Source organism: Cnephaeus nilssonii, assembly GCF_951640355.1.
Source record: "Cnephaeus nilssonii genome assembly, chromosome: 17".
NCBI lineage: Eukaryota > Metazoa > Chordata > Mammalia > Chiroptera > Vespertilionidae > Cnephaeus > Cnephaeus nilssonii.
In genome coordinates, this window is record NC_137088.1 from 25184761 (window position 1) to 25203280 (window position 18520).

Sequence of the window (18520 nt, forward strand, 5' to 3'; positions counted from 1 at the left end):
CATGTGGTACCCTGGGTGCTGTCTAAGGAGGCCCAGAGTGTGGGGGACCAAGGACTGGCTGACCAAGGATGTAGCAGATATTTGCAGAGGCGGTCAGAGCTGCAGCAGGTGCTGGCCGAGTGGACCAGGGTAGCTGTGGAGGCATTACAAGTCAGAGTGCTTGGACGTAGCTCCCTCCCATGCTACTAGGTATAGGGGGAATGTGAACAAAGGCATTTCACCAGTACCTCTGATTCCACAGAGTTCCCACAGTTCCCCATCTGTTCAGCAAGCACCTTCGGGTAAGTAAATGGATTTTTTTCATATTATAGTCTTGGTACTCTTTAAATCAGTTTTACCTCTCTCTCTCTCGCTCTCAGAGAGAGAGAATCAGGCAAGTTGCTCATGTGGACTCCTTAGTATTATCCCTCCCTGAAAGTCACCCTGTTGGGGTAGGGTTCCCGTATCTCTGTCTTTCCTACCTTCTCTATGTTGTCTTTCATTTGTTGTGGAGAAGCTGTTCAATTGGCCCTCAGATGTTCTTCAGGAGGAACTGCTCTATATGCAGGTGAGTTTGGGGTATTTCTAGGCCACCATCTTGTACCCCTCTTCATTCCTGACCTTCTGAATGGCAGGATTTTCCGATCATTTTGTTGTTTACACCTGTCTAAACACTAAGTGTATTGAATCATGAACCCAGACATATTCATTGAAAACTGTCATGTACCATAACTATATTATATAATTATAGCAATTTAAATTTTTGGAACGTTTCTTAAACAAGTAGTATTTTCCCCAGACTCAGATTATCTATACAACTTTTCAGACTGAGAGACTCATGTGATTAATTCAAAGCTTAAATGTTTTGAACACTATAAACCCTTCTGCAAGTGGATAATAATTAACCCTTTGCACTCGCTTGCTTTGTTCTCGATTCCTTTATTCTAATGCTAACCGTGTCGAGTCATACTCGACATCCGAGTGCAAAAAGTTAAATGTGGAGAGAGTATCAGGTATGTGTAGGAACAATAATCAACAACCTTGAAGGGTATATTTTAGTGGGAAAGGCCAAGTTTGGCCTTTTAAAAATAAATTTATTGTAGAGCCTATAAAAAAAACAGTAATGATGGCTAAGAGACACATTTTTCTAGAGCTGATAGACAGAAGGTAAGTTCTACAGTATTAAATAACTAATACATTAGACTACAAAACACACAGGAAGAAAGATGAGAGCAAAGTCCAGAGATTTGAGTGGAAGGCCTAGTTCTGCCACTGATTCTTTGTGACACCGAGTCCATTTCTTCAGAACAAATGTTGCTGGAGAGTGTATTCTTCTGCTAAGGTTTACCATTAAAAGCACCACCAAAAACAAATGAAAACCCTTAAGATGCTTGAATACAATTTATTGGCTGCTTAGAATAGCATTTTTAATAGCAAAAATGTGTTTACATTATAATAGCTTACAACCATCTTTTTTCAATACAAATTACACTTGAGGTCGTGTAAGTCTTAGCATTTTAGATTCCTCACCTCTGTGACACACAATAAAACATCCCAGATACTATCTGGCTGATTCTCACAGAGGTATGCACAAATGTACTAGTCAAGTACAACTTCTTTAACCACCTTGGGTGGGAATTATTTTTTCATGAAACATTAATATAATATAGACATGATTTTGAAAATTAAGGAAAGGAATCGATTCTCACTTCTCTAAATACACCTTTTCTCTTAAGCTACAGTATATTTATACAAATTATACAAACGACTAAGTTTTCATTTCCATACCTTAACAATCCCATCTCTAGAAGCAGTTACAATGAAGCCCTGTGTTGTCTGGAACGTGGCAACATCTGTGATGATATCATGATGTCCCACAGGCAGAGACTCTGGGCCCCTCCGAGGGGTGTCATCACTAGGTCCTACCTTCTGCTTATTCTGAATTTCCTGTTTCATGATTAAAAGTCAAGGAGAAAGCCAGAAGTTAAAAGCCTATACCACATTCTACCTTCTGTGATATGTGTTGAAGCTAATGTCTCTTGTGAAGTAGACATGCTTTCACAAATACACGGAGGGAAAGGAGTAAAAAGAGAGTCCAACATGACATTCTAGGTTTCCAATTAGACTCCATGAGGAGCCACTTACAAATATGGAAAAATTATAAAAAAGCTAACCTGTGAATATTCTCAAAATCAAAAGGGAAAGCATATAATTAAGAGATATAAATGACCAGAATAGGGAAGTAAAAACACATCAGATGTTCTGCATTTCTAAAGCTCACTATTCATGAAGGAAGCACACTTTCATTTATTGGGCACTTACTCGGGCCCTTTCAGGTATTTATCTCATCTGAAGTTTTTGTCTAACTCAAGAACACAAGCTTTAGAGTCCCAACATTTAGATTTGAATCTCACCTTTGCTGATTACTTACTAGCTGGATGATCTTAAGGAAAATAATAAGACAACTTGATAAGGAAGTACCTTTAAGGACTGAGCAAGTTATAAAGTGCTTACTTCAAGTTGTATACTTATATGTGCACTTATTGAAATGTTTATTTTCTCTTAGCTTTTCTGTATTTTTAAAATTAACATTTCTTAAACTTGGAGAAATACTGCCACACTCGACTAAAGTCATTTACTTTAATCAACGCAAGGCTTATGAAAGGCATTTTTATACCTACAAAAGTTGAAGGAAAAAAGACTGCTTTTACCTGGACGACTTCAGTGCCTTCAATTATTTTCCTGTAGTAGGACACTGATGGAGAACTAGTACTTCCTGCAACAACATAGGACCTCTCTGGGTAAGCCAAGTCCCAAAACCTAGGGAAGAGGAAACGAATGGTGATAATCTTTGAAGGAGAAGGGGAGGAACTAATATTGGCTTGCATTTATCAATGCATAACTTATTTTCTTTTGCATTAGAAAAAGATATTTTTCTAGAACTATATAAAATTAGTTACAAATGAAGGATTAATAGCTATCCTTGCAAGATGTGGATGACTTTAACCCTTTGCACTCGATTCCTTTATTCTAATGCTAACCGTGTCGAGTCACACTCGACATCATCCGAGTGCAAAAGGTTAAACAATACCATAGTGCTAAAATCCTATATAATTAAAGGCTAATATGCAAAGACCAAACGGCAGAACAACCAGTCACTATGACATGTGCTGACCACCAGGGGGCGTGTGAGGAACATGGTGGGCACTGGCCGTGGTGGGATGGTGAAGCAAGGGTGCCAGACCAAGGCAGGGTGCTGGTCGCTGTCATCAGGGCGAGCCTCTGGTGGTTACTGAAAATTCTCTGCTCCCGTGCACTGCAGTCCCGCTGGCGCTTGCACCCGCTGCCATCAATGGGTGCGAGCAGCAGCTGCTGGCCCTGATCGTCCCTGAGGGCTTCACCACCTCCCCATGCTCCTGAGAGGTGATCAGGGCAGCAGCCTCCACTTGCACCCGCTGATGGTGCCAGCCCCAATCACTCCGCACCATCAGCGGGGCCCGCCAGGTGTGGGCTGCCAGCAGACAGGGGAACAGGGGTCACGACAGGAGGATGGGCCAAGACCCGCCCCTAGGCCTACCGCAGCCTCACAGCCCACAGTTCCTTTCAAGGTGCACGAATTCGTGCACTGGGCCCCTAGTATATAATAAACCCCACCCCAGTGTTAACTGTAGTATCCATCTATATTTTATTATCATTCCCCTTTTAACTGTTGCATAAAGTGTTCTTTATCAGATACTATACCTTATTTTCATGTCTGAGCCAGCTGTCAGCAGGATAGGATTTCCATCTGCAGGACTACAGTAGATACCATGAACACTGTGAGGAGAAGGCTTAAAAGAAAGAAATATGAGTCAAATATAAGGTAACAGTGTATTCCACAAATGGTACCATTTCTAGAGATAAGTCAATTGTCAGGCTTTAAGAGACTGATTATGTATGTCTTGTATATTTCTTTCTTTGGAACTTTAAAATGCATTGGCTTTGTATCATCCTAAATAAAGAGGCAAAGACTGTTCAGCTTCCTAAAATTTTCTATTTTGGATCAGCAGGAGAAAAAAATCTTCCCTTTCTTGGCAACATAATTAAAAACAAAGTGTATATAAGAGGGTCATGTTCCATTTTTTTAATGATCTAAACATCAATCTGGGCTTTTCCTATTTAACCCAGATTTGTACTGGGGTTCTAAAGAGATATCACAAACTTTATGGAGCTAGTAACCAAAACGCCCAAAGAAACAAACAGCACCCAGGCTGCAATCGCCACCTAATACTTACTTAAACATAACCCAAAAGCCCAACAGATCATGTTTGGTAAAATGTCTGCAATTGTATTGGCCTTTATGGTAAAAACTGGAGTCAAACCTGTAACTCAGAAAGCGGTGGTGCACTACTGGCCCAGAGAGTGAATCTTCTGTCGCCCGTCTCCATGTCCCACATTGACACTTCATTGTTGCCCTGAACGGCTAAGGGAAACAAAGGCCAGCACCATTACTCAGGTAAGAACCCTGCACTCACATCTAGGTAGATAATCCAAGTCAGCCTGTACCCATTTCCATTTTTCCCATCCTGCAAGAAATGCTCACTAGCACTTTTAAATACCATTGTGACCCTTTCACACTAGACTAGAGTGCAAAGAGATGTTTTTAATAGCCTACCAGTACATATTTACTGAAGTCCAACAAAGTGGGGTGGAAAGTCAAATCATAAAGATTTGCCAGTCTAGAAGTAGAAAAAATATAAAGAGAGAACTACAAAGTTCCACCTGAACTCAAGAAAGGAAAAGATCACATCCTGGGGGTAAGAATCTAGGTTGCCTCATGGAGATGTCTACACCGAGACTGAAAGGACAAGTAAAGCTGGACAGATATAGGTGGCCTACAGGTAAATCATTTCAGGCAGAAAAAAATGGAATGAGCAAAAAACGCAAAAACAAATCGCTGTCTGTTTTGGGGAAGCATGAGCAGTTGGTCTGAGTGAAGCTCATTTGTGATAGTAGAAAGAGGAAAAGGTAAAGAAAGATTACAAAGGAAACTGCAGGCCTGAGAGACATTATCCTTACGGGTTTTTGAGCAGGGGGAAGAAGAATACCCAGCCTTCATTCATAGTAATTGAACCAACAGTATTTACTATGAGCTAGTCATTGTCCTAGGCACTGATGAAAAGGCAGCAAACAATTTCAAATCATTCCCTGCTTCACAGCATTTACATGCTAGTGGTGACAACAAACCACAAATATGCAAAGGCCCTGAGCAGGAATGTGCTTTTAATTCAAGGAAAGAACCAGGAAGCCAGTGTAGCTGGAGCAGACTGAGCATGGGCGATCAGCAGAAATGTGCAGTAGTGCTGGTCACTGTCCACTCTCAGGTTGACCCCCACGAACCACTCACAGGATCCTGTGACTGCTGGCTTCTAGATGGTTTGGGCCTGTGGTTTAAGATAAATGGCACCTCAAAATAACCAGGTCCTAGTCCCAAGCCTATGGATGTTACTTTATATGGAAAAGTGACTCTACCAATGTGATTAAGGATCTTGAGACAGGGATGGGTGGTTATCCTGAATTGTCCAGGTGAGCACTAAATGCAAATACAAGTGTCCTTATAAGAGGGAGGCAGATGGCGCTAGCTTTAAAGATGGAAGGAGGAGTCACAAGGCAAGGCATACAGCTTTAAAAGCAGAAAAAGGCAAGGAAATGGATCTTTCCCTAGAGACTCTACGGGGAATGTGGCCCTACCACCACCTTGATTTTGGCTCAGCAAAACTCATTTCAAATTTCTGGGCTCCAGGACTGTTAAAGAATAAACGTTGTTTTAAGCTACCAAGTTAGTGGTAATTTATTACAGTAGTCATAGGACACTAATGCACACCTACACGACCCCAGTAAGATCAAGAGATGGATGAAAAGTCAGTCACCTCAGGCTGGTTGTATCCCTCACCTCAAATCACTACCCCTCTCAAAGAGGCCTTTTCTATTCAACTTCCTTCCAAATTCCAGTAACCATCCCCTTCTGCCTTCCTCTGCTAATCTGCTGGTACCAGCCCTGTTTTATTGCATGTTCTTTTATACTGCCTCTACTCCTACACCTTTATAAATAGTTCCTTTGAAAATAAATCCTCCTCCTTTGGGTATGCCATCTATTTCCTGTTAGAACCCTGACTGATAAAGGTCAGAGAGGCAGCAGGGGCAGATCTCATAAAACCTTTGAGCCGCAGGGGAGAAGTTTGGCTGTTACTTAGGATGAGAAGCCACTGGAAGGTACTGAGCAGAAGAAAGGACAGTCTTAAGAGGTAAGGATAAAAGCAAGGAGTTACAAGGATATTGATGCATAGAGACAAGAGATTATGGTGGTTTGGACTAGGGAGTGATGGAGACAATAAGAAGGGGTCAGATTCTGAATATCTTTTAAGATAGAATATATATGATTGGCTGATGGACTGAAGGAAGAAGAATCAAGCACAACACAAGGCTTCTTTCTGAGCAGTTAGCATAAAAGAGCTGCTGTTTACTGAGGAACACTGTAGGATGGGCAGATTTGTCTCAGAGGAAGTGGTGAGGAACCTGGTAGAGAGGAAACAAGTGTTCAGTTTGGACATGTCAAGTTTAAGATGGCTATTCAACCTCTTAGGGGAGATTTTAAATAGACAACTATAAAAATCTGAATAGGTTTAGTATTTAAATATGGCATAAGATCACAGAAGGAAACCAGTGTAGAAAGAGACGCGGTTGAGACCAAAGACTGAGCCCTGCGGCAGGCCACAATTTAAAAGTCAGTAGATGAGGAGGAACCAGCAAATCAATGAATAGGTGAACCGAGAGAGAGAGGTCCTTGGAATCAGGTGGGTGAGTATTTTAGAAAGAGGAAACAATCCACTGACCAAATGTAAGTCCAATAAGAGGCGGGAGGAGTGATGACCACTGAATTTGGCAGCATGGTGACAGGCAGCAGCAGCGTATGAGATGGACTATGTGTATGAGAAGGGACCAGAAAAAGCCTAGATTCAAGAAGACCAATGAGGAAACAGAATAACAAGACCTATATTTATCAAGCACTATTTCTGCCCCAGGCTATGTGCTTTATATGTGTTATCTCAAATTCTTACAATTCTGCTAGGTAAATGTTTTAAACCACATTTTACAGATGAGGAAAGTGAGTTTCAGAGACCTGCCCAAGTATTCATACAAGAAAATGTGAATGCTCAATGAGGGGAGGGAAGAAAAGGAAGGCTGTAAGCAGCACAGTAGAAACAGATCAATAACAAATGATAACAAGGATGAGTCAAGATTTCTAGGAAGATGGTGGCAGCTTTAACAAAAATACGAGATATAAGAGAAAGAAAACGAAAGGGAAACAGCGACAGCAATGGAAGGTGATGTGGCAACTGATGAGATTATTTTTAAACAGTAAGTGAGTGGTAGTGAGATATCAGTGGTGGGAACTTCAAAACAGAACAAAATCACGTATTCTGTTCATATGTAAAATAAAAACTCAAGAACATGAGTCTTGGCAGCACTAAGAAAACCCTCCAATGTACCTGCTATCACCCAGGACTGATGACGGGGGTGCATTGAGAGGCGTCTGATCCGAGCCCTGGAAGGATGGCAGTGACTGGAAATTGGCAACTGGAACCTCATGTCCCAACAAGCCATGGTACCACTGCTTGTACCTTAAAGAGAAAAAACAAAACAAAAAAACGCCCAAAAGATTACCATCTAATGATTAAAGCGTATCAGGCTACATTTATACAAATGGTAAACAGCATTAACTTTGTATGAATATATTTTAAAACTGACTTAGTCACTGAGAAAAAAACTTTGTTGTCATGAAGCTGTCTCTCAGTTTCAAACCACCTTTAGTTATTAAATAACAAAGATAAAAGTGCTTATCACAATACTACAGAAGTGTCTAACAAATGTAAATTGAAATGAGTAATTCATTAATTACTGGCACTGTCATTAATTGCCAAAGGCACACAAAAAACACCCAGAAAATCTAGAGGATACAAATTGAATTTGATACTCAAAATGTTCAGAAGCCTTAAATAACCAGAGATGTTTTACTGGCATTCAATGAACATCTTACCAATCCCACAGTGGCAAGCAGCTTTGTAGCTATCCCAGATTTCAATCATTTCCATGTGCCCTTTTCCACAAAACATTCTGGAGACAGGTATGGGTGTCTAATCATAGCAGAAACTGGCATATGTTCTTGCACATCTGCCCACAACAACTCAAATCCCACATACAATGCCGCCCACCCCAAAAGAATGTCTACCCTAATATTTAGCAGCTGACTGTGACAGAGGCACCGAACATATTCTTGGATAGATCTCCAATTCCACAGGAGAGACTGGGGGGTGGGAAAAGACAAAAGAACAGCAGGGTCCTTCTGTCTGTCACCCTGGCCCATACCAGGACAATGGCTCAAATGACCACAGCTAGTAATGGCTGCCCCCTCAAAGCTGGCCTGGCTGCCTGAGAGAGAGCCACTGCCATCTGCTAATACACTATGTGTTGAATATCTGCTCTTCTAGGCCTGGCATTACATCTTCCTGTACCTGTACAGTTTATTCACACAAAAGGCAAAAAATAATGCATTCCATATAAACTCTATAAAAAGTAATAAAAGGGCAGATGTTTCACAATCATAAATGCAAGTTAGGGAATCTAAAAACCAAAATTCAAACAGCAGATTACAATTCTTCTGAAAAAGTACCAAATTGGGGGGAAAAAACGATGTGGTACCTTCTCAAGGAGCAGGTTCAAAGCTCTATGGAGGGAAAAAATGTGAAACTACAATATGGCAAAGAAGCAAGATCACATGGTACATCTCCAACCTTTGAGGAATAGGAGGCAGGAAGGAATAATAAGGCAAGAAATCATTCAGCACCAGGCCCAGTAATAGTTACTTTCACCTCATTAAATAAATCCTTAAAGCAGCCCCTGAAAGGATTAGCCCCTTCAAGGATACTGAGACTTAGAGGAGTTAAGTAGTTTGCCTGAGGTTATTGGAGTCTGCCTAAACTGAAATGTTCTCATTCATAAACCAAGCCTGCTGCTTCCCTGGCAGAATAAGAGAATGCCAGCCAATCTGATCGCTGTAATAATTATAAAGAGGCTCATTTAAGAACAAAGAGAAAAAGGAAATTGTCTTATGCATTCAGATACATAATTTCACTCTTTCTAATCTGTTTTTTAATGAATAAAAATTAAATTGCAAGTGCTTATAACATAATAATTATGAAAAGATGGGAACAAAAGAGAAAAAGCTTTTACAAGGAGGCAATCCAGACATCAGTGGCATTCAAACCTCAGTCAAGGATTTGAGAGTGAGCTTACCAATGCAGAGCCAGCACTGGTGGATGTCCACAGCAAAGGAAGTTATGAGGCCGGACTTCAAATCGTGCTTTAATGTCCAGGCGTTGCTTGAAGACCTGAGGTCCCAGCCAACCAGAGAGCCATTCACAGTGGCATAGGCCAGAACGGACTGTGCCCCCGAGTTGAAGTGATGCATATCCACAACACAGCCATCCTCCTTCGGGTCTAGAATCCTAAAGAAATACATAAAAGGCCAAACCTTTTCCGGTCTGAAAACATAGTACCAGTCTCCATTAAGATAAATTTATATTCTAATCATGGTCAAGACATAAAAACTCTGTGACCCATTAGGACAATGATAGCTGAGGCATTTTTTAAAAATTATTTTAGACTTACAGAAGAAATGCAAAAACAGTACATAGAATTCCTGTATATCCTTTACCCAGCTTTCCCTATGTCAACACCTTACACAAAATCATAGAACTTTTATCAAAACTAAGAATTTAACATTGGTACAAAACTAGTAAAGTGCCAAATATATTAGGGTGTCATCAGTTTTTCTACTAGTGTCAACTGTTCCAGGAGCCAAACCAAAATACCACATGGAATTTAATTGTCATGTCTCCTCAGTCTTTCATTTTCTTTCCTGACCTTTTGGAAGGCTACTAGTGGGTTAATTTATAGAATATCCTTCAATTTGGGTTTGCCTCATGTGTTCTCACAAATAAGACTACGTTTATGCCTTATTGGGAAGGAGACCACAGAAGTGACATGCCCTTCTCGGTGCACATATAAGGGAGTACCTACTATTAGTATGTATTATTGGTGATGTTAACCTTGATCATTTAGCTAATGTGGTATCTGCCAGGTTTCTCCACTGTACCTTGCTATTTTTCCATTTATAACTATAACTAGAGGACCGGTGCACAAATTCATGCACTGGTGGGGTCCCTTGGGCTGGCAGGCGATCAGAGCCAATGGGGGCTGGCCAGCCAGGGAGGGACCACCGGAGTGCTCCAGGGAGTGTCTGGCCCTCTTGCCCAGTCCCGATCGGCCGGACCCCAGCAGCAAACTAACCTACCAGTCAGAGTGTCTGCCCCCTGGTGGTCAGTGCGTGTCATAGCAACTGGTTGAGCGGTCGACCCATCAGTTGGACACTTAACATATTATGCTTTTATTATATAGGACTAGTCAGTATTTAGGAGAAATGCCTGTGGTGTTCTAATAGTGACTTTCTATTTCCTTCATTCTTTCTGCATTTATAGATTAGAATTATTCTATATGAAAGAGTTGTCCCTTCTATATTAATTTATTTGTTCACTTATTTATATCAGTATGGACTCAAGATATTTGTGTTATTCTTTGAGTTATTACCCAATACTATTGTGATTTTCTTTTTAAATTTAGATATAGTAAAGTTCACTGTCTGTGGTATACAGTTCTATGTGTAGCTATCCTATGCAAATATCTATGCAAAAAAATGTTTAAATAGTAAATGAATAGCCACTTATCTTCTACCACAGAACCATAGAGAATAATTTCACACCCCAAAAATTGTATTGTGCATCCCCTTTGTACTCAACCCAATCTCTTTTCCTCCTTATAATTTTGTTTTCCTGAATGCCATATAATTGGAAACATACAATATACAGCCTTTACGTCTGACTCCTTTCATTACAAAAAAGGATTTTAAGATTCATCGATGTTGTTGCATGAGTCAATAGTTTACTTCTTTTTATTACTGATAATAAAATAAAAGTAATAAAATATTACTGATACCTTTTTATTCCTTTTTACGTACTAGTCCATTGTATGGATATAACTGGGGTTTTTTTTAAGCTTAGGCATTTTTAAACTATAAAGAATATCAAATCTTTGTCAGTACATATGCTTTTGCACACACTAATTTAGTTTTCACTCTTAGATCGTGAGTCAGTCAGCAAACATTTTCTGTAAGGAGCCAGATAGTAAATATTTTAGGCTCTGCAAGTCACATACATCTGTACTGCATGTTCTTTATTTTGTTTTTTTACAACCCTTTAAAAATACAGAAATCATTCTTAGTTTATGGGCCATACTGCAGGCTGTAGTTTGCTGACCACTCTGTCTTAGATAATTATATTCACAAACATTCTATATTCCCTCTAAAGCGATGATGGAAGTCCAAATGCCAAATAAAATGTGTCAAGGTGTCACAAATTCATAACAGTTGATCTGATTGAATGAAGCAAACAAACAAAACAAAAAAGAAAAATGAGTCACGGAAAGGTTTCTCTGAAACACACACCTGTCAGGTACAGTGAAATCTAAATATCCTGGCACAATCTCCCAATCTAGGTAGTCTGTGTTTGTTTAGGGAAAAGACAGTAACATGCATACTGAAAAGCACTAGGAGCTGAGAGGGATCCATGCACAGATTGAGCATGTCAGTGTGTGTGCCCTGCCAGCACAGTCACCACACAACACATTTTCTCAATAGCTCTTTGTTACTTTACATGGAACTCAATAGGTATATTGCTGTAGTCATCCTCTGCTGAAACAATTTTAAAGAAAACTGGCCGATAATAGTTTTTTAGTTAAATGTCATATATAGTATGTCCTAGACAAAAGTTGGCCAAAACTGTTTCATGAATGTATAAAAAATAACACACTTTTAATACAAACAAATGATAAGAACCTAGGTGATCCAACAAACATCCTTTTCTGCCTTACCTACCTCAATGGGCATGACTTATAATCCACTTAACTGTAAGCATCTCCTCATTCTGCTTTCTTCCCCTAGGGCCCACCACCTCTGCTGGCCCTGCCTGTTTTGGCTGGCTAGCTTACACTTGGTCTCATCTCTTCCAGGCCTTCTTTCTTATTCCCGGTAATATGGCACATTATCACACTGCATTGAAATCATCCTCCCATACACTGTAGTTCCTTAGAGAGCAATAACTTATTTTGTCTTTGGAACCCTCAGTGTGTAGCATACTGGTCAGTTGAAAAATTGTCCTGCTTTATCTTTAAATATCTTACTTGGCAAGTGTTTACTCTGTAGGCAATCATGATTTATAAGTAGTGAAGGAACTTCTTAAATAAAACCAGCCAGTATTTTGTTTTAAAATGATAAAGCTAATCATCTGAAAAGCTACACTCCATGTTCCCAACAACTTCAGAGGTTTTAATGCCTAGTGACAGATGACATTTGAGTTTTCTTTAATGAAGAACATCCATATTCTCAAAATCAGCTAGCCAGAGTTCTGCTTTTAGTAACTGAGAGATAAGATGTAACTGATAATTAGATTATTCAGATATATTCCAGACCGGAATGAGCCCCAAGTTCAAAATTGCCCTTCTGATCTTTTGACAAACTGGCAGAAAATAAAACATGCGACATAGTTTTCTAAAACTAACTACATGTGATAAAGATTTGAGTTGGAAACACAACTGTATTTCACGTGCTTAAAAATAGAAGTGCAATGTAATAAATCCTCAGTTGATCCAAACTACATTGAAGAGGGAGGGCTAAATTACTCTAGGGCTCTAAATGCAGTTAAAAAAAAAACCCACAAAAGATAGATACCTGCTTTGTAGAGGATGAATTTTAGGAGACTTGGGCAACTTAGAAGCCTCGATTCCAAGAAGCTGGACAGCACCATTATCAGACGCTATGGCCAAGTAGTGGGAACCCTGGCAGAATGTGAGAGTCTTGACATGTCCTCCAATTCGGCTATATGTAAGAATAGATCTGCACAAAAGAAAACTAGGATTGCATTTCTGAAAGGCCACAAGAGCATTATTATTGCTAATATTAAATATCTATGACATTAACAAACAAGTACTACTGTGAGTTCCATTACATCTCCTTGATCTCGTAACAAAAACAAAAGTCCCACTCAAAGGCACAAAATCGCCTTTTCTTCTGATAATTTCAAATGGCTACCCTGGTTTGGCTCAGTGGATAGAGCGTCAGCCTGTGGACCAAAGGGTCCTAGGTTCAATTCCGGTCAAGGGCACATACCTGGGTTGCAGGCTCCTCCCCGGCCCAGGCCCTGGTCAGGGCTTGTGCAGGAGGCAACCAATCGATGTATTTCTCTCACATTGATGTTTCTCTCTGTCTTTCCCTCTCTCTTCCACTCTCCCTAAAAATCAATGGAAAAATATCCTCGAGTGAGGATTAAAAAGATAAAAAGGCTATCCTCACATACTTCTTTCCTATCACAGAAAGACTATTCATCCTTCTTTTCAATTGGAACTCCCATACTTGTGGTCCTGATGCAATTCTCCTTCCACTCCTGCAAAACCTTAAGCTCTACTCATACACCTTCAGTTACTCTATAATCCCTAAGCGCAGCCTGGCACAGCAGGGAAACACTGGCATGGAAGCAAAGAGCTGAGTTCCACTATTGACTACCTATATGATCGTGGTCGAGCCACTTAACCTATTCTGTCTCCGTTTACTCATCTACAAAACAAGGACTGCCCAATTAACTAACTGGGACATAGTAAAGCTCAAATAAACTATAAAACATTAATAAAGGCAAAATATTATGATAATATTCAGTCTCTCCCACACACATGCTGACCTCTCAAGCTGTCTGTCCTCCTTCCTTATATTCATTGCCAAAGTTCTTGAATATCTGATCTACATAGGATGCCTGTCCTCCATTATTACCAACTCCCTCCTTCATTACCCTACACATAGGTTGCATACTCACCTCCTAAGGAGCCATACTCTAAAAGGTCTCAAGCCCTAATCAGAAAATTTATTAATCTCTATATTTTGTTATATATCCTTCCAAATGATTTTCTATGCGTATTATAATATATTCATATTTGCTTTTTAAATAAATATGGATCGTATTTTATATTTTTTATTAATCACATCTCTAGTTTACTCTTTAACAACAGCTTTGTTGAGATACAGTTCTCATACCTTAAAGTGTGCAATTCAGTAATTTTTAGTATATTAACAAAATTCTACATAGATTATCAGAATCTAATTCCAAAATATTTTCATCATTAATAAGAAACCCCAAAAGAAAGCCACCTCACACCATCAACATTCACTCCCTTCTTTCCCCTCCCCCTTAAATTTTCTATGAATTTGCCTATTTTGAATGTTTCATATAAATGCAATCATGCATTATGTAGCCTTCTGTACCTGGCTTTTTTCACTTAGCTTAATGTTTTCAAAGGTTCATCCAAGGTTCACCCATTCCTTTTTATGGCCAAATATTATTCCCTTGTATGGATATACCACCTTCTATTTATCCATTCATCAGCTTATGAACATTTGTGTTGTTTAGCTACTATGAAAAATACTATAAACATCTATAAGAGTAAAAGCATAATATGCTAATTAGACCACACAAAGCCGTAGCGGGCAGGGGCCACGGCAGAGGCGGCAGAGGCCCCGGGCCGTGGCAGTGGTGGGCCGGGGCCAAGGCCCTTGCACGAATTTCGTGCATCGGGCCTCCAGTTTGTGTATATGTCTTTGTGTAGATATATGTCCAAAGTAGTGCCTATAAGGGCCCACCAGAATGGTAGATGAGTAAAGAGGGACAAGGTAATGGGAGAGATGGAAATGCCAGTATGCTCAGTCTCTCACATTTGTGTTTCTCTCTCCTCTCCTCTCCTCTCCTCCCTTCCCTCCCTCCCTCTCTCTCTTAATACTAAGATATAACTTAGAAACCATAAAATTCATTCTTTTTAAAGGGGTTTATAATATAATCACTAAGTGTGGAACCATTACCATTATTTAATTCCAGAACATTTTCCTCATCCAGAAAGAAACCCTGTACCCATTAGCAGTCACTCCCCAGTGTTCCCTCCCAGCTCCTGGCAACTACTTACCTATTTTCTGTTTCTATGGATTTGTTTATTCTGGACATTTCATATAAATGGAATCATATATGCTAGATGGCCTTTGGATCATGCTTCTTTCACTTAGCATAATGTTTTCAAGATTTATCTGTGTTGCAGCAAGTATCAATATTTCATTCCTTTCTACTAGTATTGCTCAGTAACATTCCACTATATGGATATACCATATTTGGTTTATCCGTTTGACAGCTGACAGACATTGTGGTTTCCACTTTTTAGCTATTATGAAAAATGCTGCTCTGAACACTAGTGTATAGATTTTTGTGTGAACATGTTTTCAACTATTTGGGGTTTTTCTACCTATGAATGAAATTGCGGGATCATAAGGTGACTCTATGATTAGCATTTTGAGAAACTGCCAAACTGTTTTTGCAAAGTTGCCATACCATTTTATATTCCCACCAACAATGTATGAAAGCTCCAATTTCTCCCCATGCTCTCTAACACTTGTTATTGTCTTTTTTATTACAGCCATTCTAGTGGGTGTGAATTGGTATCTCATTTTGGTTTTGGTTTGCCTTGCCCTAGTGACAAATGATGTGAAGTACCTTTTCAAATACTTTTGGGTCCTATTTGGAGAAAAATCTATTTAAATCCTTTTTTTTTTTTTTATTGTTGCTTTTTTATTGAGTTGAATGTGTTTATTGAGGTGCATGTGTTTGTAATTGTTATGTTTTCCTGAGGCACTGACCCTTTTATTATTACAAAATGTTCTTGTCTCTAGTAGCAATTTCTATCTTAAAGTTTATCTTGTCTGATATTAATATAGCCTCACCAGCTCTCTTAGGTACTGTTTGCATGGTATATCTTTTTCAGCCATTTCACTTTCAACCTATTTGTGACTTTGAATTAGACAGCACAGGAATATCATGTTTGTTCATCCTTTCTGCCTTTTGTTTATGTTTAATGTGAGTATCAATAAGGCAGGATTTATGTATGACATTTCGCTATTTGTTTTCTCTCTCTTACATGGTTTTTGTTGTTGCTGTTCTTCTGTTCTTCCGTTACTGCCTTCTTTTTGTGAAAAAGATATTTTTAGTATCCATTTTAATTCCCTTGTTGTTTCTTTCACTATGTTTCTGAATTTTACTAAGTATTTTTAACAGTTTATTTTTTAGTGATTGCCCTAGGAAATACAATAACATCTAAAAGTGATCAAATTAATACTAATTTAATTTTATTAATAGACAAAAGCTTTGCTCCAATATATATCTCTGTTCCCTGCTCCCTTCTCTGTACTATTATTGTCATAAATTATTTATTTACATAAGCCCCAAAATACAGTTTTACAATTTTTCTTTATAGGACATTTTTAAGTTAGTAAGTAAAAATAGTTACAAAAAATAATTTATATTCTCATATTTACTTATGTATATATTTTTTCAGTGCTCTTTATTTCTTCAGGTAGGTTCAAATTACTGCCTTGTGTCTCTTCCTTTCAGCACAAAAGATTCCTTTTAGGGAAAATCTGCTAGCAATAAATTCCCTGTTTTTATTTCCCTTGGAATTTCATCCTTTTTTCATATATATATATATATATATATATATATATATATATATATATATATATTCTAGAGGCCTGGTGCACGAAATTCGTGCACGGGAGGGGGGGTAACCTCAGCCCAGCATGCACCCTCTCCAATCTGGGACCCCTCGAGGGATGTCCGACTGCCCGTTTAGGCCCGATCCTATTGGGATCGGGCCTAAACGGGCAGTCGGACATCCCTCTCACAATCCAGGACTGCTGGCTCCCAACTGCTTGCCTACCTGCCTTCCTGATTGCCCCTGACCACTTCTGCCTGCCAGCCTGATCAGCCCCTAACCACTTCCCTGCAAGCCTGACTGATGCCTAACTGCTTCCCTGCCAGCCTGATTGCCCCTAACTGCCCTCCCCTGAACGCCTGGTCCCCCCCAACTGCCCTTCCCTGCAGGCCCGGTCACCCCCAATTTCCCTCCCCTGCAAGCTTGATCGCCCCAACTACTCTCCCCTGCAGGCTTGATCGCCCCCATCTGTCCTCCCTTGCTGGCCTGGTCCTCCGCAACTGCTCTGCCCTCCTGGCCTGATCGCACACAACTTCCTTCCCTTACAGGCCTGGTCCCTCCCAAATGCCCTCCCCTGCTGGCCATCTTGTGTCCACATGGGGGAGGCCATCTTTGACCACATGGGGGCAGCCATCTTGTGGGTTGGAGTGATGGTCAATCTGCATATTACTCTTTTATTAGATAGGATAGAGGCCTGGTGCACGGGTGGGGGCCAGCTGGTTTGCCCTGAAGGGTGTCCCGGATCAGGGTGGGGTTCCCTTGGGGCATGGGGCGGCCTGGGCGAGGGGCCTGTGGTGGTTTGCAGGCCGGCCATGCCCCACAGCGACCCAAGCAGATGCCCTGGTATCTGGGATTTATTTATCTTCTATAATTGAAACGTTGTATCCTTGATCGGAGCCAAGCCTCCTGCTTGCTCCATGGCCTCAGCCATTTTTGTTGGGATTTATTTATCTTCTATAAATGAAACTTTGTAGCCTTGAGCAAAGGTCAAGGCAGGCCAGGGCTGCAGAAGCTTGGCTTCCTCCATCGCCAGGGGCAACTCAAGCCTCCTGCTCTCTCCACCTCCGTGCCTGCTGCCATTTTTGTTGGGATTTACTTATCTTCTATAATTGAAACTTTGTAGCCTTGAGTGGAGGCCTGGACCCACGAGGGTTTGCGGAAAGCTTGGCTTCCTCCATTGCCAGGGAAATCCAAGCCTCCTGCTTGCTGCAGCTCCATGGCCACAGCCATCTTGGTTGGGTTAATTTGCATACTCACTCCTGATTGGCTGGTGGGTGTAGCGGAGTGGTGGCTAATTTGCATATTACTCTTTTGATAGGATTAGAGGCCCGCTGCATGAAATTCAGGCACTCGGGGTGGGGGGGCCCTCAGCCCAGCCTGCACCCTCTCGCAGTCCGAGAGCCCTTGGGGGATGTCTGGCAGTTGGACATCCTTAGCACTGCCACGGAGGTAGGAAAGGCTTCCACCACCGCCGCTGCACTTGCCAGCCTGTGAGCCTGGCTTCTGGCTGAGCAGCGCTCCCTCTGTGGGAGCACACTGACCATCAGGGGGCAGCTCCTGCATTGAGCGTCTGCCCTCTGGTGGTCAGTGCACATCATAGCAACCGGTCATTCTGCCATTTGGTCAATTTGCATATTAGGCTTTTATTATATAGGATATTTGTAGAAGAAGCATTTATGGAAAATATAATCTAGAATACTATAAAGGATTAAATTGAAAAATCTTTGTGAAAGTTTAAAAAAACAGCAATTTTTCAAGTAGTCCTCAAGGGACAAATTAAAAGTATAATTCAAATAAGAAAGAAAATGGCAGGGCC

The 18520-nt window shown here is 40.5% G+C and overlaps 1 protein-coding gene across 1 annotated transcript in view; it reads right to left on the reverse strand.

The window, feature by feature from the left end:
- Positions 1–1357: 1357 nt before the first annotated feature.
- The window catches only part of PIK3R4 (phosphoinositide-3-kinase regulatory subunit 4), a 65215-nt gene continuing 48052 nt past the window's right edge, over positions 1358–18520 (reverse strand). Inside the window, exons 14-20 of the mRNA XM_079794938.1 lie at positions 12860–13024; positions 9313–9524; positions 7509–7640; positions 4341–4441; positions 3721–3809; positions 2691–2799; positions 1358–1926 (exon numbers count right to left, since the gene is read on the reverse strand). Coding sequence (XP_079651064.1) covers positions 1756–1926; positions 2691–2799; positions 3721–3809; positions 4341–4441; positions 7509–7640; positions 9313–9524; positions 12860–13024 — 979 coding nt within the window. The 3' untranslated portion in view covers positions 1358–1755. The remainder of the gene's footprint in view (positions 1927–2690; positions 2800–3720; positions 3810–4340; positions 4442–7508; positions 7641–9312; positions 9525–12859; positions 13025–18520) is intronic.